This window comes from Pelodiscus sinensis, chromosome 21 (assembly GCF_049634645.1).
Source record: "Pelodiscus sinensis isolate JC-2024 chromosome 21, ASM4963464v1, whole genome shotgun sequence".
NCBI lineage: Eukaryota > Metazoa > Chordata > Testudines > Trionychidae > Pelodiscus > Pelodiscus sinensis.
In genome coordinates this window covers 18,709,535-18,733,390 of record NC_134731.1, presented here as the reverse complement: position 1 = coordinate 18,733,390, position 23,856 = coordinate 18,709,535, and the positions used below count along the sequence as shown (strand labels likewise).

General features: G+C 56.1%; 1 protein-coding gene across 1 annotated transcript in view; it reads left to right on the top strand.

Annotated features, from left to right (window-relative positions):
• The window catches only part of TSPOAP1 (TSPO associated protein 1), a 98,529-nt gene that overhangs the window by 36,111 nt on the left and 38,562 nt on the right, over nt 1-23,856 (top strand). Inside the window, exons 5-12 of the mRNA XM_075905055.1 lie at nt 10,109-10,369; nt 13,297-13,404; nt 14,081-14,164; nt 16,513-16,602; nt 17,852-17,965; nt 19,271-19,375; nt 20,005-20,055; nt 21,489-21,681. Coding sequence (XP_075761170.1) covers nt 10,109-10,369; nt 13,297-13,404; nt 14,081-14,164; nt 16,513-16,602; nt 17,852-17,965; nt 19,271-19,375; nt 20,005-20,055; nt 21,489-21,681 — 1,006 coding nt within the window. The remainder of the gene's footprint in view (nt 1-10,108; nt 10,370-13,296; nt 13,405-14,080; nt 14,165-16,512; nt 16,603-17,851; nt 17,966-19,270; nt 19,376-20,004; nt 20,056-21,488; nt 21,682-23,856) is intronic.

Genomic DNA, 23,856 nt, shown 5'->3' with positions numbered 1-23,856 from the left:
CCCCTGTGTGGACGCGCTCCGGGGCAAGACGCTTTTGCGGAAGAGCTTTCCAAAAGAAGCCTGGAGTCTGGACGTAGCCTCTGGAGCTTTGGGTCTCTGAGACGGAGTCGGCCAGCGGGAGAGCCTCTTGCAGAGAGAGGCTCTGGGTCTCCCCCGGCACATCTCCCTGCAAGGCAAGACCTGCGGCCCCACATCTCAGGGTACGTCTACACTACAGCGCTAATTTGAACTAACTTAGTTCGAATTAGTTAATTCGAACTAAGCTAATTTGAACTAATGGATCCAGAGTAAAAAACTAGTTCGAATTAGCATTTTCCTAATTCGAACTAGCATGTCCACATTAAGCGGACCCTGAACCGGGGTTAAGGCTGGCCGGAAGCAGTGCCGGCAGGGCATCAAATGAGGACTTAGAGCGTGAAGCTGCTGTCTCAGGCTAGCTGAGGGCTGTGCTTAAAGGGACCCGACCCCCACCCCGGACAGACAGTTCTCAGGGGTGCCCCGCTTGCAAAGCAGTCCTGGCTTGGAGTGCCCGGACTACCCACACTGGGCACATCACAGCACTCGGCCATCAGCCTGGCTGCACTTGCCGCAGGCTGCCATCTGGGGAGAGGGGGCAATTGGGGGGCTGCAGGAGAGCTTCCACCCCCAGAAGCCCGCAGAGCCAGCCCAGTCCTCCCCATCAGGGGCGCGTACCCCATTCCTCCCTCACCTCCTTCCACTTACCCTTCCCTAGCCCCCCTTCCTGATGTACAAAATAAAGAAAACGTGTGGTCAAAAATAGAATCTCTCTTTATTGAACAAAACTCGGGGAGACTGGGAAAAGGAGGTGGGAGAGGGGAAGAGAGAGGGTGGGAGAGAGGAGGGCAAGTAAAATGATCAGAGGTTTGGAAAAGGTCCCATATGAAGAGAGGCTAAAGAGACTGGGACTTTTCAGTTTAGAAAAGAGGAGACTGAGGGGGGATAGGATAGAGGTCTATAAAAGCATGAGTGGGGTGGAGAGGGTGCATGAAGAAAAGTTCTTCATTAGTTCCCATAATAGAAGGAATAGAGGACACCAAAGGAAAGGAATGGGTAGCAGGCTTCAAACGAGTAACAGAAAGTTCTTCTTCACAAAGCAAAGAGTCAACCTGTGGAACTCCTTGCTGCAGGAGGCTGTGAAGGCTAGAACTAGAACAGAGTTTAAAGAGAAGTGAGATAAAGTGATGGAGGTTGGGTCCATGGAGTGGTATTAGCCAGGGGGTAGGAGTGGTGTCCCTGCCCAAAGTTTGTGGAAGGCTGGAGATGGATGGCACGAGACAAATGGCTTGGTCACTGTCTTCGGTCCATCCCCTCCAGGGTCCCTAGGGTTGGCTGCTGTCGGCAGACAGGCTACTGGGCTAGATGGACCTTTGGTTTGACCCAGGACGGCCATTGTAAGCTCAGGGCTCAGGGTCGGGGGTCTCAGTGGACCACCTTGATTTTCATGCACACCTGTTCCTGGGTGGCCAGGCTGGCAGCTCTCCTGCCCTAGACGGCCACTTTCCTGTTCCTACTGCGGAGGTCGTGGACGAGGTCCACGATGTCCGCACTAGACCAGGTGGGTGCCCGCCTCTTGCGGTCCCGGGCAAGCTCCCGGGAGCCGCCAGCCTGGTCCCGGGAAGAGGGGGAGGGCTGGGGGGCATCGGGTGGCTGGCTCGAGCTGTGCCAGGTGCAGGGTCTGCTAGCTGGGTGCTGGCAGGCTTGCACCTGGCATGGGCACCGTAGCCAGCCCGTGCCCCTTTAAGGGCTCCGGGGCCGGGAGGGGGGCAGACGAGTTTCCCTGGTGGTGCCCAGAGTGGCCACCAGGGCAAGCTGGGGAGGGCTAGCCTCACACTAGTTTGAATTAAGGGGCTACACAGCCCTTAATTTGAACTAGTAAGTTCGAACTAGGCTTAGTCGTCGTAGAATGAGGTTTACCTAGTTCGAACTAAGCGCTCCGTTAGTTCGAATTAAGTTCGAACTAGCAGAGCGCTAGTGTAGCGCCTATCAAAGTTAATTCGAACTAACGTCCGTTAGTTCGAATTAACTTTGTAGTGTAGACATACCCTCAGAGCTCCAGCCAACCGGCTCAGGCTGGCAGGGCCAGTGCTGCAGAGCTGCACACGCCAGGGTGGACAGTTAGGCTCGGGCTGCAGCCTGGGCTCTGAAACTGAGTGCAGGGGAGGGTCTCAGAGCCTGGGGCATCTACACGGCTGTTTTAGCCCTGGAGCCTGAGTCCGTTTACTAGGGTGAGCTGCCGTGGGGTTTTTCCAGTGTAGAGGCAGCCACGTGGGAGACCTGTGCTGCGGCATTCGTCTGAGCTGTTGCATTTGCTGCTAGTAGCTGTTCTTGTCCCGAGCCATGGACAGCTCATCGGAGTGTTACCATGTCCGCCTCCATCCTCCTTCCGGTTCTCAAGGTGCACCTCACTGCCTGCTCACAGCCATGGCAAGTGTAATGATAGTGAAATGCAAAAAGCTCTATCACTGCGACACCGCGGCTGTGAACACACGCATCTGGAGAAGCAGAGGTCAGGTGGCCAGTCACCTTAACTCTGCCCCTGATGTTTGCTGTGTACTACAGAGGGGCTTGTTGTGACCTGATTGCATAAAAGGTAATAGAGCTACTCTGAGAACAGCCCCCAAGCAGGGTCTCTGTCCTTGGCCAAGATAGCGGAGGGCTCTGTGGCTCAGACTCAGGGCAGCCGGACAGCGCTTTTATGTGACACATTTTGCTCTTTTTTGTGTCCCGGGATGGTTCCTGAGCAGATGTGAATGTTGCAAATGCCTCTGGCGTATTTCTTGCTGTGTAGCTTCTTAGAGAGGCCCGTGGCCCCGCTAGCCCAGGCTCCTGTCTCTGACAGTGGCCGACTGCAGCTGCGTCAGAGGGAGATGCAAGAACCCTGTAGCAGGTGGATGTTTGGTAACCTGCACGCCATGCAGAAACTGACTGAAGAGTTGAAGCGGGAGAGCGAATGCCCCTTCTGAAAGTGTTAGCATTAGCTATCAGGACTGGGGATGCTGTATCCGTATGTTATGTATGGTCAGGCTCTCTGACTTGTTGGCTTCCATAACAGCCGGGGGAGGGGGGGAGAGTGAGTTCCATGGGATAACTCATGCCCAGGGCAAGTATTTCCTTTGGTTAGTTTGGAACTTTCCACCTTTTAATTTCATTGCTATTCCCGATCCTGTGCTCTGAGCCAGGCCAATCACTAGACTATTTACTATTTTATCACAATCCCTCTTGTTTGTGTCTCGTCTAATGTAACTAGTCCAAGTCTCTCTTCAGATGAGTTTTTCCAGGTCATGGATCATTCTTGTTGTTCTTCTCTGAACTCCCTCGAATTCTGCCAGGACAGAACAGCTTGTGCTAAATATTTTCCTTTCGATAGCCGAGTGGTTTTGTTTGGACACACGGTTCCCGGCTTGTGTTCCCTGGCCGAGTCGGGGCGCTCTGGAGCAGGGTCTGCACAGGGCCCACTCACAGCTGCAGGTCCAAGTCTGCTTGCGGTGAATGTTCTGGGTAACTGGTTAATAGCGCGGGACATTTGCTGTTTGTTCCCCAGTGACCGTGTTTCAATTCTCTGCACAGCGTGTCCCAGAGGAGATTCCTTTCACTAGTCCTGGGTCAGTTCTGACAGTAGAGCAAGGTCATGATGGCAAAGCCTCCATTTTTCACACATGGTAATAGTCCAGGCTTGCGAGAGTTACCACAGGCTGGTCCTCCCCAGTCTGGATTCCTGACATCCAGCAACATCTGTGCTCTGGCATCCCTGTGGGTGCTCCTAGGCTGGGGCACTCATGGGGAAAACCAGCCTCGCACTCAGCACCTCCTCCCCCGCTCTCCCCGTTGGGGGGCTCAAGTTCAGGGAGGGGGAGGGGTGTAGGGATGCGGGGATGCTCGGGGGAAGAGGCAGGCTGGATGCAATGCCCCGGGCTGCTCCCATGGAGCTGCACTCCTGGAGAGCTCCGCAGCCACCCTGCTCTTCCCCTGAGCTCGGTCAATGCCGGTCCCTCTGCTGCTGCTGGGGTGGAGCCTTGAGCTGCCCTGGTCCTGCACATTCCCTGGTTGAGGGCACCTGCCTGGGGAGGTGCAGCTTGCTGCGGTCTCTGCAATGTGGCAGGAGCCCAGCCACTCCCCGGCCTCACTCCCACCGCCCAGGTGGAGACGGGCCCCTCTGCACTGAGCAGGGCTCCGTGCCGCAGAGGGCAGGAAGAGCCGTGAGATGCCCAGAGCCCAGGCACTAGAGTCACAATGGGCCGTCGGAGCCGTGCTCCCCACCAGCCCCACACCACGCTGGAAGGTGCCTAGAAAATCACCGGAACCCACTGCCAGCGACAGAGCCCGAGAGCGGCCCCTGGCCCCTTGTGCCAGGCCTGGGGAGCTGCCGCGTCTTGGGACTAAGCCCGGCCCCCGAGGCACAGCTGATGTGGACATGCAGGGTGCGGGGAGACGTCCGTCTCGGCCTGCAAGTCTCAGGCAAGAGCCACGCGGGCACCTCGCGTGTGGCCTGTAGCCATGCCTAAGGCCGTGCCCGGCGCCGCACCAAGCAGCCAGAGGCGCCGCTGTGCACTTGCTCAAAGCCTCTGGCTGCCCCGGCAGAGTGGGGACTTGAGCCTGGGTCTTCTACACCCCAGGCAGCGCCTGGGCTGAGAGTGCGGAAGCAGGCACGTCCACCTCCTCTGCATTGGCACGGGACCGGCCCAAGAGGTGCCTCCTGCACGGGGGCCGCCCACGAGGCAGGCAGAGGGCGCCCGACTCCCGCTTCGTGGATCCTTCCAGTGGTCGCTAGAGGGAGGCAGCGGCGCCTGAGTGGCGGTGCCGATGGAACGTCTCCCCTGAAAACGCAGGAGCCAGCTGAGGTGAGGGGCCTGCTCGGCCCTGCGTGGAGTTTGGAGCATCTCAGTGGAAGCTAAATTTGGTGTTTAGAAGCCTAAGCCCAGAGAGACGCGTCATTCCGGTGCGGAGGCTCCTCTGTGCCTTTGCATCTCGTCAGGCGTCTGGCACGTCCCAGCTAGGCTCTGGGCTGCGCTGCCGCTGCGCAACGTCATTGGGCCTGCGAGCTGAGCTCCTGTCAGGATTAAGTCCCCGCTGTAAGTCGCCCTGGTATGCATCGTTCCACACTAGTCGTGGACGCTTGTAGGAACTGATGCATTGTAAGTCGCACCCCCCCCCCCCCCCGCATTTGCACAAATGGAAGTCAGCCGCTGGAAAAACATTCCCACCTTTACGTTGTTTCGCTGTAAGTCCAAGTTCTTTGGAATGTATCTTGGGCTCCTAGCGCAGACGGCCTGTCCTGCATGCAAAGTCTACAGCTATTTAGAGTAGTGATAGAAATGTAGCCGTGTTGGTACCCACAGGACTGACTTTTTGTTACAGCTATTTGTGAGTGTTAAAATGCTGCAGCGAAGGACCAGGCCTCGGCTGGCAAAGGCAGGTGCTCAGGAGTTAGCCAAGGCCAGAAGTAAGGTTGTGCCACTTTGAGATGGCCAGAATGAGGCCCTGCCTTTCCTTCCCAGTGGGGGAGCGGTGAGCAGTTCAACAGTTCCTGCCAGTGCACACTGCCTTGTGCTTAGCCCATGGCAGTGCGTCAGGCAGAAAACACAGAAGACGATCTGACAGGTGGAAGTCGAAGCGAGACAAATTCACCCTGGAAATACACGGCCAATGTTCCCCTGGCAGGGAAGTTAGCCTCTGGCACAGCTCCCCAGCGCAGCGTTGGGGAGATGGTCGGCTCTCAACCCGGCGTGCGGCCCTCCGGCAATGCACCGCTGCTCCGACAAGGGTGGAATTGTCCTTCTGGCCTTCCAAAACACGCTGCCAATAGCGCCCACATCGGAATGACTTTTCCTGCCTGCCACAGGCAGCTCGTGGCGCCCAGCACTGCCCCTTTGGCAAATGTCAAGTTAATGCTGCAAGCCCAAAGCGCAGGCCTTCCCGAGAACTTGCCGGAGTGTTGGGAGTGGGACGTGTCCGGCGACGCCCCCGGCCGCAGGAGGAGTTGCAGAAGGACCCAGCCATGTGAGGTGAAGGGACAGCACTTGGGCAGATTAGAGTCGATGGACATTTGCCTTGGAAGGAACAGTCCGGGCTGCTTACACACAAGGCTACGCTCTGGCGGGGCTGGAAAGTCCAGCCTGTGGCGACACACCAGCGAGTGCCAATACAACGCGCCATGCGACAAGCGGAAGTGCAGCCCCAGTGGCACGGTGCGGGGCGGAGGGCTGCCCCGTAGGATCCCAGCAGACACCGATGTGTCCACGGGAGTGAGTGTCACCCGGACCACCCTGCTCCTAGTGGAACCTGGCAGAATGGGCGAGCTGACGAAAGGACGAACGGAGGGTGCTTAGGGGCCCCCGCGCTCAGGGCAGCCGGGGAGCTGGGGACGGAAGGTGAGAGGGGCCAGGGCCATTCCAGGCCTCCTTTGCTGCAGCCTTCTTGCCAGAAAGAGCCTGGCCAGGAGAACTGGGGCAGGCGAGAAAGGAGACGGGCGGCCGATCGGGGTAAGTAAAGAACCCTCAGATCACCTGCCCAGTTTGAATGAACGAGTCCGAGGGACGAGGCGCTGCTCACCCCAGGGTGTAGAAGGGATCTTGGAGCACTGGGCGCTGAACCTCCCCCGCCCTTCGGGCACCGGGCCCTGAACCTCCCCCGCCCTTCGGGCACCGGGCCCTGAACCTCCCCCGCCCTTCGGGCACTGGGCGCTGAACCTCCCCCGCCCTTCGGGCACCGGGCCCAGAACCTCCCCCGGCCTTAGGGCACCGGGCCCAGAACCTCCCCCGGCCTTAGGGCACCGGGCCCAGAACCTCCCCCGCCCTTTGGGCACCGGGCCCTGAACCTCCCCCGCCCTTTGGGCACCGGGCCCAGAACCTCCCCCGGCCTTAGGGCACCGGGCCCAGAACCTCCCCCGGCCTTAGGGCACCGGGCCCTGAACCACCTCCGCCCTCTAGGGCACCGGGCGCTGAACCTCCCCGGCCCTCTAGGGCACCGGGCCCTGAACCTCCCCCGCCCTTCGGGCACCGGGCCCAGAACCTCCCCCGCCCTCTAGGGCACCGGGCCCTGAACCTCCCCCGCCCTCTAGGGCACCGGGCCCTGAACCTCCCCCGCCCTCTAGGGCACCGGGCCCAGAACCTCCCCCGCCCTCTAGGGCACCGGGCCCAGAACCTCCCCCGCCCTCTAGGGCACCGGGCCCAGAACCTCCCCTGCCCTCTAGGGCACCGGGCCCAGAACCTCCCCCGCCCTCTAGGGCACCGGGCCCAGAACCTCCCCTGCCCTCTAGGGCACCGGGCCCAGAACCTCCCCCGCCCTTCGGGCACCGGGCCCAGAACCTCCCCCGCCCTCTAGGGCACCGGGCCCAGAACCTCCCCCGCCCTCTAGGGCACCGGGCCCAGAACCTCCCCCGCCCTCTAGGGCACCGGGCCCTGAACCTCCCCCGCCCTCTAGGGCACCGGGCCCAGAACCTCCCCCGCCCTTCAGGCACCGGGCCCTGAACCTCCCCCGCCCTTCGGGCACCGGGCCCAGAACCTCCCCCGCCCTTCGGGCACCGGGCCCTGAACCTCCCCCGCCTTTCGGGCACCGGGCCCAGAACCTCCCCCGCCCTTCGGGCACCGGGCCCAGAACCTCCCCCGCCCTTCGGGCACCTGGCCCTGAACCTCCCCCGCCCTTCGGGCACTGGGCCCAGAACATCGGGCTGAGCTACTGAGTTTCTCAGCTGTGGATGTAAACACGCTACGTTACGGGAAATCCACTGCTTAGTTCAGTTCACACTAGCAGGTGACCGTGCCTCATGCTGCGGAGGAAGGCATTAAAAGCCACGTGGGGTGTAAGTGGGTTGGGGGCTCATTGCACCACAGTAGAAGCACAAGGCGACATTTGCAAATCACCAGGAACAACATGGGCTTCTCCCGGAGCTGCAAAGTGTCGTTGGCATGAACACGGCATGGTCGAGTGAGTTTCATCAGCTGCGTTCCCTTGCGCACTCCTCGCCGGATTGTAGGCAGGTGAGCGACTTTGGGACGGAGCTCACTCTGTCCATTTCATGGACTCGCGGTCGCCTTTCCCATAGCAGCAAATTCACATTTCGTGTTGATGAATGGCACAGCCCTGTGGTACCCAGCACTCCGCCGCTGGGGCGAGGGCGCCCTCCTCTGTCAGGCACCGACAGTGCAAACGCTACGCTGGTGGAATTTGTCCTCCTGTTGCAGGCGTGGGCAAGAGGGCCCCCACCGGCCGCATCCGGCCCACCAAGTGAGTGGATGTGGCCCGCGGAGGCCCTGATGCTTCCCCGCCCCCAGGACAATTAGGGCCTGGAGGTGGGGGAGGGTGTGAAGCCTCCTTCCAGGAGCATGTGGTGCTTTGAAGTGCAGCGCGCTGCTCCCAGGGCGGCAGAGGGAGGAGGGGGGAGCGAAGGAGGCGTCACGTGCTCCCCAGGTCAATCAGGGCCTGGGGGCAGGGGAGCTGCGTGAAACTTCCTTTGCCCTGCCCCCTTCAAAATGCCACGTGCTCCTCGCAGGGCGGGAGGAGGCTTCCTGCGCTCCCCCGCCCCTAGGTCCTGATTGGCCTGGGGCTGGGGGAGCATGCCAAGTAGGGTGGCCAGGTGTCCGGTTTTGAAGTATTTGAGCTTTCTGTTCAGGAAACAAATGGAGAGAATATCAATGGCGATTGTGATGGAATGTCAAGCGTGTCCGGTATTTTTGTTGAACCATCTGGCAATCCTAGACGGCCAAGCCTCTTCCAGGGCACGGGTGCCTAGTGGGAAGGGGGGGGGGGAAGGGGCTCCCCCACCCTGTTTAGGCCCCGCCCTTTCCAGGGTGGCCTGGGGCTACTTCAAAAAATTTTGAAGTGGCCCCTGGAAAAAATGGTTTGCCACCTCTGTTCTATGGGCTGGGCGTCTGTGCTGAGTTCCCAGAGAAGAAATAACAATAATAAACGTTTCCCCCCCCACCCGTTCTTCTCCAGTCCCTGCGAGGAAAACAACCAATTGCAATGAGGGATCATTCAGAAGGGATCACGGGAGGATTACATGTTGTGTCCTCTCCCTTTGGGGTAACCACTACTGGCCCCTGTCGTCAGCCAGGACGCTGGGCTGGAGGGGCCGTTGGTCTGACCCAGCCTGGCCGTTCGGATGTTCTTAAGGAATCCAAAACGTCTGCTGTAGGGCAGTGGGGCCCCCCATTCCTCTTCTGCAATTAAACCCAAGTTGGAGTTTCTTGCTGGGACCCAATCCAACATTCTTTGCATTGTCCCGCGACCGTGGGATTGAGAAGCCAGCAAGGAACCATGGCTGGAGTTGTGTAAAGCATGATGGGTGCCGGACAGGAGAGGTACCAGAGGACTGGGACACATTTAAGACCTAGCTATGAAAAGGGAATAAGGACAACCCAAGGAATCAGGGCCACCCTTAGGATGTGTGGGGCCCCAGGCCGTGCTATGAAACTGGTGGCAGCCTGGGGGCAGGAGGGGGATTTTTAGAGCTGTGGTTTTCTAATATTCACAACACACGGACGCAATGTTTAACCGAAGGGCCCGGCGACTAACCCCGGAAATTCAGACACTAACAGGATGTACCTGGGATTGGCTCTCTCCCAGGGTCAGCGTCTGCTCCTGGCTCTGGCCGACCGTGTCACTTTTCAGTTACCTAGATCCTCTCTAGAACAGGGACAGGGACAGGAAGGAGGGTGGACATTAAGACCCAGTGGTGCCCCAAATTTTCTGGTGCCCTGGGCAGCTGCATAGTCTGCATTTGGGTAAGCACAGCCCTGTGAGGAATAGAAACCAGAAAGACAATGGAGCAAATAATCAATCCCTTTGCATGCACCTAGAAGACAATAAGACAGGGAACAGTCAGCATGGCTCTGTCCAGAGCACGTCACATTGAAGCACCGTCCCAAGGAGCACCGATGTCCCTTTGGGAATCTAGGCCACAGGAATTTCCTTCCCTGCTTTGGGAATTTGCCCCCTTCCCTCCTGCTGGCCACGGCGGTTTGCAAACAGCAGGTATGTCTGTGCCAGTCGGTCGTCTATTGAACCCCGCTCTGGTAATTCATGAGCAAGCGCTAGGTCCCACCCTCTGTCAGCGGGTCTACAGCGTGTCGTGTTTGCGTTTTCTTAGGAAGGCCTGCGCCTCCTGGACTTCCACCGCCTCTTGCGGGAGTCCCAGCAGGAAGTGCTGCGGCTGCAGAGACAGATTGCCCTGAAGAATTTCAAGGAGACTCTCCATTCCGCTAAAACAGGTTCCAAGAGCAGCTCATCCAGCGTGGCCATGTGCTCGGGGCCCGCTGTGCCGACGCCAGGCACCAGCCCACAGGCCCCCTCTCTCTCCAAGGGGCTGCAATTAGGGGCGCCAACGCTGGCAATGGGAGCTCCTGGGAAGGTGAGTTATCTGGGTCAATGATCTGATGTTTTTGCTAATTAATCAGGCAATTAATGATGGTTCTCTCAGAACTTTCGCCAGTATGTAATTGCTAAAACTGTTCCAGTTATTAGCCTCTCTGTCCGAAATAGATAGGATAGGTTTGGAAAATGACCTTGTAGATACTGAAAGACATCCAGGAGACAGAGCACGAAGTGTGCCCGGTGTCAGGGAGTGAAGAGAGACTGAGAAGTCTGGTTGCCACCACAAGCCCAATAAGTGAATCCCAGAGTGAATTCTAGAGCATCAGGTCTCAATCACAGAATCATAGAGCCACAGAGCATTAGAACTGGCAGGGACCTCGAGAGGCCATCGAGTCCGGTCTCCTGCCCTCACGGCAGGACCACGAACCATCTAGACCATCCTGGCAGGTGTCTGTCCAACCTGCTCTTCCACGTCTCCAGAGATGGAGATTCTACAGCCTCCCTGGGCAATTTATTCCAGTGTTTCACCACCCTGACAGGTAGGAACTTTTTCCAAATGTCCAACCTAAATCTTCCTTGCTGCAGTTTAAGCCCCTTGCTGCTTGTCCTGTCCTCAGAGGCCAAGGGGAACTATTCTTATCCCTCCCCCTTGTGACACTCTTTAGGTACTTAAAAGCTGCTCTCATGTCCCCTCTCAGTCTTCTCCTTTCCAAACTAAACAAGCCCAGATCTTTCAGTCTTCTCTCATAGCTCATGTTTTCAAGGCCTTTAATCATTCTTGTTGCTCTTCTCTGGATCTTCAATTTCTTCACATCCTTCTTGAAATGTGTCCGGAACTGGACACAATACTCCAGCTGAGGCCTAATCAGCACAGGGTAGAGCGGGAGAATGACTTCTCGTGTCTTGCTCACAACACGCCTGTTCATGCCGCCCAGAATCACGTTTGCTTTTTTTTTTTTTTTTTGCAACAGCATCACACTGTTGACTCATATTTAGCTTGTGGTCCCCTCTGACCCCTAGATCCCTTTCTGCAGGACTCCTTCCTAGGCAGTCGCTTCCCATTCTGTATGTGTGAAACGGATTGTTCCTTCCTAAGTGGAGCACTTTGCATTTGTCCTGATTAAACTTCAACCTATTTACCTCAGATCATTTCTCTGGTTTGTCCAGATCAGTTTTAATTATGACCCCGCCCTCCAAAGCACTTGCAACTTCAATGAAGGGATGTGGACCCCTGAGGTCTGCCGGGGGTCCATCAACTCATCTAGAGTGTTGCCTGGTTTTACCACAGGCTGAATAGAAACCACTTGCAAAATCAGTGCAGACGAACGTTTCCTACAGACAAGGGCTTGTTTTGTACTGCTCTATGTACAATACACTGACATGTAAGTACACGACTTATATTCTGATTGATTTATTTCATGCTCTAATGGTAAAAGTGTGAAAGTTACATTGTACGTATCACATTTGTATTATTACGTTGTAATATTTACATATTGCATTTTCCTGTGAGTGTGACTGTGCCCCTTTGGTATCTTTGTGCCTGATTGTGCAAGCAAGTCATTTTGAAGGCAGGTAAAATGTGGGGTTTGCAAGACACATCAGACTCCTGAAAGGGGCACCATGGTCTAGAAAGGTTGAGAGCTGCTGGTTTGTGCATAGGCGCCGGCTCCATGGGTGCTCCAGAGCTGGAAAAATTAGTAGGCTCTGAGCACCCACTGGTAGCCAGCTCCCCTGGGCTCCCCTTCTCCCAGAGCTTCTTGTGAAACAGCTGTTGTGTTGCATTGGGAACGCTCCAGGAGGGAAGAGGAGGAGGAGCAGGGACATGGCGTGCCTGGCAGAGGTGTGGGGAAGAGGCAGGACAGGGTGGGGGGTTCTGGACTGGGCAGAGGTAGAGCAGGGTGGCAGCAGAAGGGGATCAGGCACTGTCCTGGCTTGAGGGGAAGTCAGCGTCTGTGGGTCTGTGGCATCATTAAATCTTGCCAGGTGACAGTGGTGTAGGTAAAGATGCCTGTTCTCTTTGTGCTTTGATTTTGGAAAACTTCCATCCAAAGGCAGCTCTCTATGCAGCATTTTACGCTTTGTGGGAAAATAAGTCCCACGTTCTTGGAAGCCTCTGAAAACTGTGTTGAAGCTGGTTGAAACAGGGTGACCTGCAATAAGTAGGTTAGTCTGACGAACCCGGTGTTCCATAAACCCATGTTGATTGGCAATAATGATATTACCTTCCTTTAACAGTGTATTGAATCCTGTGTCAGCTTCTTCCATTCTTCTGATCAGGGTCAATGTGTAACTGACAGGCCTATAAATACCCAGGCGAGCCTGCTTAAGTATTGGCACAATATTTGCTTTCTTCTTCTCCTTTGAGACTTCCACAGTGTTCCAAGACTTACTGAAAGTCAACATCAACAAGCCAGTCAGCTCCTTGGCCAGCTCTCATACAACTCTTGAACACAAGTTATCTGGCTAGCTTTAGTCGCAGCTATTTTACATCCTCTTTAGTCATTCTTGGAATGGAAAGTATTTCATCATCATGGGATGTGAATATATCACCTGGCTTTTTCCCTAATCTAGAACAGAATTATTTACTTGAACACTTCTTCCTTTTCCGAACTATGATTAAAAATTCTACCATTTTCACATAGTAATTGGCCAATGCCATATTAAGGATTCCGCTTGCTCCTAATACACTTGTAAAATGCCTTCTTATTGTCCCTAACACTGTTAGCATGTATTTCTTTGCTTCCCTTATCGGTTTTTACAGTTCCTACCTTCTGATTTGTATCAATTACTAGCGACTTCCTCTTTCTCCTTTTATTATCTATTGGCAAGTTTTGTCAGGCAGTGCAGCATTCTTTGTCAGTGGTGCGTCAGATTGTGAAGCAAAGCTGCCTTCCCTTGACAAGCAGGTTGTGCTCTTATCCCGATCTGCTCCCAGTTCCCTCTGGACTCTCTCTTCCTTTCCAGGTGCAGCTAGGACTGCTGCCCTTGGGACGTGCCTCCGAGGAGTATGAAAACTTCCCTCCAAAATGCCTGCTAGCCGGCCCAGAGAGCAATCAGCAGGTACAGCAGCTGGTGAGTTGCAGCCCCTTTCCACAGGCTCTGTCCCCTTTCTCCCCAGAGTGAGCGCACGGTCTTCTGGGGATGGAACACTGCTCCTGTTCCAGGCACTTGCTGGTCTCAGAGATGGAAGGGCCTGTCCTGGCCAAGAACCAGCTGCAAAACAGGTGGTCGAGGTGCAGCCTGGAACCGGGGTACCGTGGAACCTTCTCTCCCTCTCACACTGTGAGCCCCTGATCTCAGGCAGAGACTGCACGTCCATGGGCATTCCCAGGCAGGGACACCGCAGGCTGTGCTGAGCTACAGGGATACTTTGGCCAGCTGCCATAGACTAGCAATGGAGAGGCTCCAGCCAGTTCCCCCCAGCTCCATAGCCATGCACCCCAGAGCGGCACTGCCCTGCCTGGCCAGACGCCTGGCTGGGTGAATGTGTTACCCAGTCCGAAAAGGTGGGAGGAGGAAAAGGGCCTGTAAAATAGCCGGCTGGTTCCCTGGGCTTTCTTCTTAGCGACCGTCCTCACTTTTCTTTCCAAATAATATTCACAAAATGGTTTTCAAGTGGGAGAGAAAAAGCTTGTGTGTTGCTAGATCAGGGAAGCTGTGTTGAATTTCACGTGGCGCATGAGAAGGCTGGGATGCTGCTGTGTTGGGCCCAGGGGTTTTCATGGCTCCCTTTGCGTTTCTTGCGCAGGAATTTGAACTCAGGAAAAAGCGTAAAAAATGTGAAAACCTTGAACATGAAGTGAGGAAAAAGCACAAAAGATGCAAAGAATTGGTAAGCCTCGTCTCTCTCCACAGCTGGGAGCGTGACGCTAGACGTCGTCTGCTGGGCAGCTGAGGAAGTGGGCGGTGCCCACGCAGCTCACGATCCCATCGACATGTTTTGTTAGTCTCTAAAGTGCTACCAGACCATTGGTTTAAGTTAGCTGTATGGTTAGAATACTGCATTCTCTGTGGGATTTCCCCTTGTTTGAATTAGGGATGTAACAGTGCAGTCGATTAATCGATTAACCGAGAAGCTAAAGCTTATAGGTTAATGCTGTGGACTACTTGAATTTCCCTTGCCCCACTTTTGCCAGTAAATTTGTTAACAGGTTGGCCAGCAGCCCGGCTTATTTCTGGCTTGCTCTGGGTCCAGAACTTACCCCTGCTTCAGCTCTACATTTAAGGTGTATTAGGAGCCAAGCAGGCAGGCAGCCTGGCTCAGTTTCAGCTCGCGCCGGGTCCCGTTAGACAGGGGCTGCTGCCACCCCACAATGCTGCCTCTTTATGGCAGCAGCACTGGGAGAAAGGCAACCGGTCCACAAGGGGCGCTGGTTTTTAAACTGGCTCCCCTCATGGACCAGCTCCCGCCTGGCACCCTGCACTGCTGCCTCTGATACTCTGCCCCGGGGACTATAGAATAGTCGACTAACTGATAAAAATTCATGCAGTTACTCGACTATTCAATTAACCGATATTTAACATCCCTAGTATAAATACAGTCATTTCTTTCCCATCTCTTTTTTTTCTCATTTCAACAAAATCACAAATTCTGGGGTCCAACCCTTACAGTCTAAAGATTAGTTCATTTAATCTTTCAGCTGATTGCAGGCCAAATGTGTAGATTCTTTGGCATTAAATTAATATTAATGTATGTAGCAGGGAAAAACAATTCCCTCCAGTTGAAGGATTATTGGGTAAAATTCCCCCTTTGTTGTCAGGAGTCATCTTAAAAGATAATACAAGTCCCTTTCAGTCTTAAAAATCATCTGTGAGGAAAAACGTAATCAACAAAAATTGAATAATGATTGGAATTGTTTAATAATACTTTAAAAGAAGCCTAAAAAGCCATAGTCAAGGAAGAAGGCTATATTGGTTAAATCTGTGACCTGGTTCAGAAAGGACGTGACGGCAGCTATAATATTTAAGCATACGGAAGAAAGGGGATGTTGACAAAAATGAATAGAAATCAGGAGCAAGGAATTGTAGAAAATTGATGAGGGAAGCAAAGGGACACAGGGAGAAATCTATGGCCAGCAGAGTTAAGAACAATATGGAGTTTTTTAAAAAGTGCATTAGGAGCAAAAGGAATCCTGAAAATGAGGGCCCTTTACAAGGTGGTTCGTTACAAAAAAAGCAGCAGTGTAGCCGCGCGGCACAGAGTCCACATTAGCGGACATTTAAAAATGGTGGCGCCCGGCTTTATGCAAATGAAGCCCGGGAAATTAAAATCGCGGGCTTCATTTGCAACTCTGGTTGCCTACATTACCCCGCTAGTTCGAACTAGGGTGGTAGTGTAGACATACCCTTATAGGGCCTGGGGTGGATTCGGGGATTGTCCCATGCCAGTCCCCCCTTAGGATGGCCCTGGGCTCTTGGCTTCCTCACCTGTCCACCCCGGTCATGTGAGTGACTCAGAGCACTGGTCTTTCCCCATTGGCCCTAGGAAACTGTCCGTCTCAGCAGCTAGACCTCTCCTTGGTTCCTCCCCTTTCTCCTGCTCCTGTGAGGGGACAACCAAAAGCCATGACAGTTCCGTAAGGGGCCAGCAGCCCCCTGCACGACTCTTGGCCGAGCCGCAGCCCTTGCACGGCCAATGGTGTGGTGGCTGGGATGTGAAGGAACATGCCCGGTAGGAACATGGTGGCTGTTCTGATCAGTGGCTTGGCCACAAATTGATCTACCTTTGTGGGGCCCTGACTCCCGTAGGGGAGCCCCAAGTCACGGAGGTCAGTAGGGCTGGCTGTGGGATTGGATGCAGTTCATTTGGAGCCGGCCCCCAGTGCATAGGGGGAGACTGGCTCACCCCGGGGACCGCGGCGGGGACTCTCACTGCAGGAGGTCGGGCTGCCAGTCCGATAGTCAGTCGAGCTGTCTCCCTTCTCTGGAGCTTTTGACATCCACCCCCAGGCGTGTCTGAGAACGGAATTCTGTACAATTCCTCCATCACGAGAGAGATCACCACCGCTCCGGTCACTGCCCGGCCTGGGGGAAGGCTTTGCCTCTCGCTCCATCTCCTAGGTCCACAGCAATGCACAGAAGCGGAGCCTGCCCCTGCGGGGAGCCGGGGCATCTCAGCCCCCTGCTCCCCTCTTGCCTGGGGAACACGAGGGGAGTAACGCGTTCATTCTCCCCGGGCAGGAAACCCAGCTGCAGGCCGCGCAGGGGGAAAACGTGCGACTGGCGCAGGAGAACACTCAGCTGAAGGGGAAGGCAGAATGGGCCCAACAGGTACCCAGGGAAGCTCTTGTTCCCTCCGTGGAACGTTGGCTTCTATTTTCTGTTTACACTGATGCTGCAAAACTCCCCCCCAAGCAGAGCTTAGCACCGGGGCAAGGGAAAGCAGTGGCCAGACGGACAGGGTGGTTATCAAAGGCTGGCTGGGAACCCAGGAGGGCGGGCCTAGTCGAGCCCTGCCAGTGTGGCCCATCCTGTGGCCGGTGCTGCGGGGAGGGGAGCGGACATACGCACTTTGCGGGGACACCGGCTGGGAGGAGGAGTGAGCACCTTGGGGGCCCGGATTAGAATTCAAAACAACCGTAGCAAATTGGGCATCGCACCTTAGGAGAAACGTGGCTAAATGGGAGAGCCCAGAGAGGGCAGCACGGAGGCTGCACGATTTAGAAGCCCCGCTCTATGAAGCAAAGTTGAAGAAAAGCCAACTGGGCTGGTTGGTCTCGAGACAAGGAGACAGAGGGGACAAGGTCGCAGTTTTCAGTGAGACGTTGAGCGTTGCTATGGAGAGGGCAGTGATCAATGATCCGCAGAGCATCCCGACCGTGTAAGTGAGCAGGGTGGTCTCCTAGGGAGAAAGCCTTCACGGGACGCCATGCTGGACAGAAGTGATTAAATATATCAGTCATGTTATTGCTTATAAACACACGTATCCAATATTGGCCTTGTCCCACCGTGCGTCATGGCCACGCCCGAAGCTGAGATCTATTACTAATTTCACACTGTGGCGCACGGCGGTTCCATGCAGAAAAGTGCCAGGGCAGAGCTTCCAAAAGCAGCGCCTGGTTTGCTGCTGGGGCGGGGTGGCAGGACCGTCATTCTCGGTAGCGCAGTGCTGGCCAGCCATACAGTCCCACCAGTGCGGCTCGCCGTAGGGAGGCTGGTCAGCAGCCCACAATCACTCTGCCCAGATTGCAGAGCCTGGCTCTCCGCAGCACAGATCAGAGCCAGGAGCCCACCCAGGGGACGGGAGGTGGCTTCCGTAGCAAATCCAGACTGTGACTAGCCAGTAGTGACAACTCATGAATTGTTTGAGCACAGACGGAGGGAGGAGCGTTCGCATGACTGCGGCGGGGTCCTGTGGGAGCGAGGGGAGAGTCAGGCGCAGGTCGAGGTCACTGGCAACGCAAGGCGTGTCTCAGCCCAAGTCTCAGGTGGGGTTCAGACGGTGTAAAATGACAGCGCCCCATGACTGATACGAAGCGTGCCGGGGCACTGGCACTGATCAGCTCTCCTCTCGCCACAGGTTGACTCTGAAAATGCTGCGCTGAAGCTGCAGGTGCTTTTAGTTACTAAGGAACGGGACTCTGCTCTTCAGGAGAGCCAAGGACTCCAAGCCCAGCTGGAGGATCTAGAGCAGGTGCTGAAAGTTGGTGGGATGCAGAGCTTGTGGAGAAGCCTGTGGACACCTGAAACCCTGCTTAGATTGGTCTGACCAGGAGAGGACAGGATGGTCCCTCTGTCTTACTGAGTCTGGGCTGTCTGAGCTCGCCACCAGCTAATCTAACACTGCTTCAGGAGGCCTCTTAGCGATGTCTAAGGTCGGCCATGAGCAGCAAGAAGCGAGACCTAGGAATGTGCCTGCTTGGTGGCAGGTCGTATAGGAGACACGTGGTTGTTATTGTCTCTTAGTGCAATTGGAGATTTATGAGGCACCAATTAGGAATAATTAGGCCTAATTTAAAAAGCAATAGAGAATGAGACAGAGAATATTCCATTGCCTCTGTATCAATCCGTGGTGCGCCCACATCTTGAATACTGCCTGCAGACACGGTCGCCTCACCTCAGAAAGATATTAGAAAAAGTTCAGAAAAGGGCAACAAAAATGAGGAGGGGTTTGGAAAGGCTGCCGTAAGAGGAGAGGTTCATAAAACAGGGGCTCTGTCCACACTGCACAGTTTTTCCGAGATATCTCTAGTATCCCAGAAAAATTCTGCCGCCTCCAGGGAGGGTGTCCACTTTTTCGGAACAGTTTCTGAAAAAGCAGGTGCGTTCTCCTGGCATCCGTCTATTCCTCTCGGTGAGAGGAATAAGGGATGTTCCGAAAGAGGAGGGTTTTCTGAAATTTGGCCCTGGGTAGATGGCCGCTCTGATGTTCATCACGGTTCCCTGGTGCTCCTTGGTCTGCCAGGCGAGAAGCCCACCTGGGCCAGGATCCAGTGGAAGGATGGAGGGTGGGTTCGTTTGGGTCACTGGGGTGTAGTTTTGCTCCCCGCACACAGGGAATCTCTCGGGCTGGGCTCCTCTGCCTTCCACAGGGAGGTTTCTGTTCAGGTGCCTTGTCGGTCGGGAGACTCGAGTTGCTGCTGGGGGCTGCGCCCCGGGGGCTGTGTGGTCAGAGCGCCGGGTGTGCGATGACCCTTCCCGCCTGGCATGCCCAGCACAGCGCACCTGTCCTGCCTCTGCAGCTGTAGGGCACTGGCGGCGTAGAGCTGCCTGCAGCTGCTGGGAACCCCATGTATGTTGCTGGCGTGGCTCAGTGAGCCCTCGGGGAGGCCACGAATCTGCACAGTGCGTGCTGGGGCTCCACCCTGGAAAGTAACCCGGGGAAAACACATGGTCTGCTAATGGCCCTGGGGAAGACGTGGCGGGTGAGGCCCTCCGCAGAGCTCCGAGAGGCCGTGCTGCGACCGGGCTGCCCTTAAACGTGTCACTACTTCTCCAGCACCTGAACCACGCGGCTGAGCGAAGGCAGCAGCTGGAGGCCGCACACGAGGAGGCGCTGCTGGCGCTGCAGCAGAAGCAGGAGGAAGTCGGGTGGCTGCAGCAGGTGCGCAGCGTGTGCGGGGGCTCGGGAACCCCTGGGAAAAGACGATTCCTGGGTGGGCCAGGCCTGGGGCCGGGCCTGAGCGTTCCCCACAAGTGCATTTGTGCCAGGGGCACTGCAAGGGGCTGTTCTCACACACGCGCCTTTGAATGTGCCGAGGTTTGTAGTCCTCAGAGCAAGCACATTAGTCTCCAGAAGAGCGGGGGGGGGGGGGGGGGGTCTGAGAGCAGCCTCCAGCTCCCTGCAGGGGGTTCCCAAGAGGCTGGAAGGAGGCTGTTCTCGGTGGTAGCCGAGGGCAGAACGAGGAGCAATGGGCTCAAGTTGCGGTCGGGGGGGGGGGGGGGCGGTCTGAGCTGGAGATTAGGAAAATCAATTTCCCTAAGCAGTGGGCAAGCGCTGGGCTGGGTTCCCTAGGGAGGGGTGGACTCTCATTGGGGCTGGTCCTGCTCTGGGCGGGGGGCTGGACGCGATGCCTCCTGAGGGCTCTGCCCACCCGGGGGTCTCCGTCATCCCTGCACCTGTGGCTGGGTCAGGCTCACGCACCAGTCTGGCTGCCTCGTGAGACGGGGCGGCCGAGGTGAGAGCTCTGAGGGCGCTTGGGCAGTCACACCTTGTCTCTTGTTTGACTTCAGGCCCAAGCGGCGGCAGAAAGGGAACACGCCGGAGCCGTGCAGCTGCTAGAGGTGAGACGGGGAGGCAAAGCCAGGCCGCGACCCCCAAGGCTCATTGCTCTGCGGGTCGGACTCTTCCCTCGCAAGCAATGCACCTGGCTCTCTGCTGTGTGGCCGCGCAGCTTTCAAGGCAGGGTAGGGCTGGACGCAGTTTGCCAAGGTTAGCCCTGGTGGGCTGTCAGACGCTTTATTTACCTGCATGTCCCCAGGTGCGGCCGCTCGCAGCTCCCATTGGCCACAGATCACAATTCCCAGCCAATGGGAGCTGCAGGAAGCGGCAGGGATGGGGACACGACCAGGGGAGCCATGCAGCAGTGCACAAACCATCCAGGTGTTTGGTGCAAGTGCTGGAGGAACCAGCCAGGGGCCATGTGCAGCTTGCCCTGCTGCTCTCAGACAGGGAGGAATTGGCAGGGGAAGTAGGAGTGAGCAGCACCCTGGGCAGCAGCGACCACGAGACGGTCGAGTTCAGGGTCCTGGCCAAAGGGAAGCAGGAGAGCAGCAGAATTCAGACCCTGAACTTAGGAAAGCAGCCTGTGGCTCCCTCAGGGAACTGATGGGCAGGATCCCCGGGGAGGCTCATGCGAGGGGGAAGGAGTCCGGGGGAGCTGGCTGGATTTTAAAGGCGTCTTATCGAGGTGCAGGAGCAAACCCTCCCGCTGCATAGAAAGGATGTCGGACGCTTCCCCAGCATCTCCCGAGGAGACGTTCAGACCAGTCCCCTGGCAAGCAGTTCCTGGAGGGGGGCTGTGCCACAGCATGGGGCGGGTGCAGGTTCATGTGCAGACTCTGGACCTTTGCTGCTCCCTGGAGTCTCACTTGTGGAGGGACCTGGCCCAGCAGGAAGTGCGCCCTCTAATTTTTTCTAGCCATGTGTGGAATAACTTTTGTTGTATGCACCAATGCATGTGTGGATGTGCACCACCAGGAGAAACACCTGCTGTTGGCTGTGGGCGCTCTGCCAATCAGCTGGGCGGCATCTGACTCTCTCCTGGGCGGCTGCCCGAGTGCACAGCTTATGGGGAACCCTGCCTGGAGGGGACTGTTAGGCTCCCAGCAGTTCTGGGGGGGAAGCTGTTGGAGGCCATCCCAGGAGCCTAGCTTGGCTAGGTCTGGTGGAGCCCCTTTTGGAGATGTGACTTGGATGTGAAAACCCTTCCCATCTGTTCCGATGCTTCGAGGCCCCTCCCTGTTCTCCTGCAGGGGAGCAGGCATGGAAGGTCGCAGGGGGCTCAGAGTGGGTCCAGTCCTGAACTTGTCCCCTGGGACAGGGGTTTTCAAAGGGTGGGTGGCCAGGGGCTCTGCTGCCTGCTGGGTCAGGCACCTCCCTCCTTTCGCCCCTCTGGGAATCCCGGCTGCGGGACACGGCACAGGCTGCTGCTGCTCCCAGCCCATGCCAGGCCAGGCCTGGGTTTGCGCCTCACTGTGCTTTACTTCCCTGCCAGGCCCGGGTGCAAGCGCTGGAGGACCAGTGCCGGAGCCACGTGGAGCAGCTCAGCCACCTCTCGCAGGAACTGCGCCGTGTCCGCCCACCGGCAGGGAAGAGCGACCCTCCGACCTCAGCCGGGGTGACTCCTGAGCTCCCGCTCTTGCCTTGCTGCTGCGTCCCTCAGCCCCAGTGTTGCCAGTGGGAGAAGGGTAACTGCTGCGAGAGGCCGGCGGGCGCTGTACAGTTAATGCCTTGGCTGCTGGCTTCCCCAAGGGCCCCGAGAACCAGCCGGGGCAATAATGGGAACGAGCCTCTCACCTGTTCACGCCCCGTGGGCCCGCGCCAGAGGGCGTGCGTTAGGGAGGACGCGGGTGCAGTCACTGCTGGTGCCCCCACACGTGCAGCCCAGCCGTGGCCCTGGAGCCGGGGCCGATGCCCCCAGAGCACGTGCGTTTAAACTGAAGGCAACATGCCAGAGGGCCGAGGGCCAGCAGCCGGGCCCTTCGTAAGGGGCAGCCCTGACCAAGTGCCCTCCCTGGCCATGGAAGAACTGACCAAGGGAGGAGGTGGGTTCTCCACCCCGGGAGCTTTCCACTGTGCAGGGGGTCTCTGGCTCTGCCAAGGGAGATGCTTTCGGGCCGGAGTCATGCAGGAGGTGAAACGAGATTATCCTAGCTCCCTTCTGGAAATCAGCCAGGCATCTTCGGGGCTCCTTCTGGGAGGGATGAAGTTCCCCGTGTGCAGAGGGTCTTCACAAGACTCGTGCACCACGCAAATCCCACGTGGAGCAGAGTGCATGGGGCTTGGGGGTTGCTGTCTGTCTGAAAAGATTGGAGAGAAGCTTTGTTTTGAGTCAAATGAAAAGTGACCCGTTCCGAGGCTGGTGGTGAATTGCAGCGCCGGAGAACGCTCTGAGTCGGGTCTAACACAGGTTTGTCTGGGCTGCTGCGAGAGCTTTTGTTTCAGTGTCACCTTTCCAGGGAGAGGGAGCCACCTTTGCAGGCCTTGGCCTGGAGTGCTGCAGCATTTCTGGGTGGAGTGGAAACTGTTTAGCAAAGTCAGCATGAGCCACAGATGGTTCAGGGCTGACTGAAAGGGCATTTTTCTGAAAATTTGTGCCCAGCTTGGGGCAAAGTTCCACGTAAACCAGAGGAAAATGATCGCTCAGCCTGGTTGCATTTGCATTACTGGTCACTAGCCTGGCTCTTTGCGGGGCTGACGGGCAAACCAGGCATTGTACTTGAAGACCCTGAAAGCAATTATCTAGAGTCCTTGAGAAACAATGAACAGGGGACTCCCCAGCACCATCCACTGAGGGGGGCGGGGGGGATGTTGTGCCACTCCGTGCATGCATAATTAATAAGCTGCAAATATTTTACAGTACTGTACATTGTTCAGGAAAAAGCTTCTGCTGAAAAGTTGCTGCAGTTGCCCAGCAGGGGGCGCCGCGGCACTAGGACAGAGCCGCTGCTCCCAGGCAGCTGGGGGGGGGGGGGGGTAGTGCTTTCTGCCCCACCTGCGGGGCCCAGGGGCCGGGCTGGGGGAACAGGCAGGTGGGGCGGTGCCTGGGCTGACCGGGCTCCTCAGGGCTAGGGGGCAGGGGCCAAGAGGGGGGGGCAGGGCATGTAGGGGCAGGGGGGCGTAGTGAGGGCACAGAGATAGGGGCGCAGGGCATGTGCCTGACTGTATGGGAGAGGCTAAGGGGCAGCCAGGATCCGCACTGGAAAAGCCCCCTCTGCCCCAGGCTGTTCCATACTTGTCCCCCCCCCCCCATACCCAACAACTCTTCACATTCACATTTCCCAATTATTTCCCCCTCTCCCAGCTCCTCCATCACACCTGGCTCCCCCTACCTTTGAACTGCGTGGGGGGTGGGATAGGAAATACAGTTTTGTGTTGCAGTTTCAATGAATTGTTCCTCGGAGTTCTGTATTGATATGCCCAGTAAAGAATCCATTGCTCAAAAACCATTTCCATAATCTTTTTTGTTGTCCGTATCGTTACGGACATACTTTCTGACAGGTATTTTGAAATAAATGACCCAGAATAATTGAAACAGGCGTAATTAAATTGTGTTATTTTTAGGGCTGTCATTGCATTTAACTCATGCAGTTGACTCAAAAAATAATCACGATTAAAAAACTAATCATGATTAATTACACTGTCAAACTAATTGAAATGTCTTAAATATTTTTAGATGTTTTTCTACATTTTCAAATACATTGATTTCTGTTACAACACAGACTACAGTGTATAGTGCTCACTTTATATTATTTTTATTACAATCATTTGCACTGTAAAATGATAAAAGAAATAGTATTTTTAATTCACCTCATGCAAGTACCATAATGCAATCTCTTTACTGTGCCAGTGCAATTTACAAA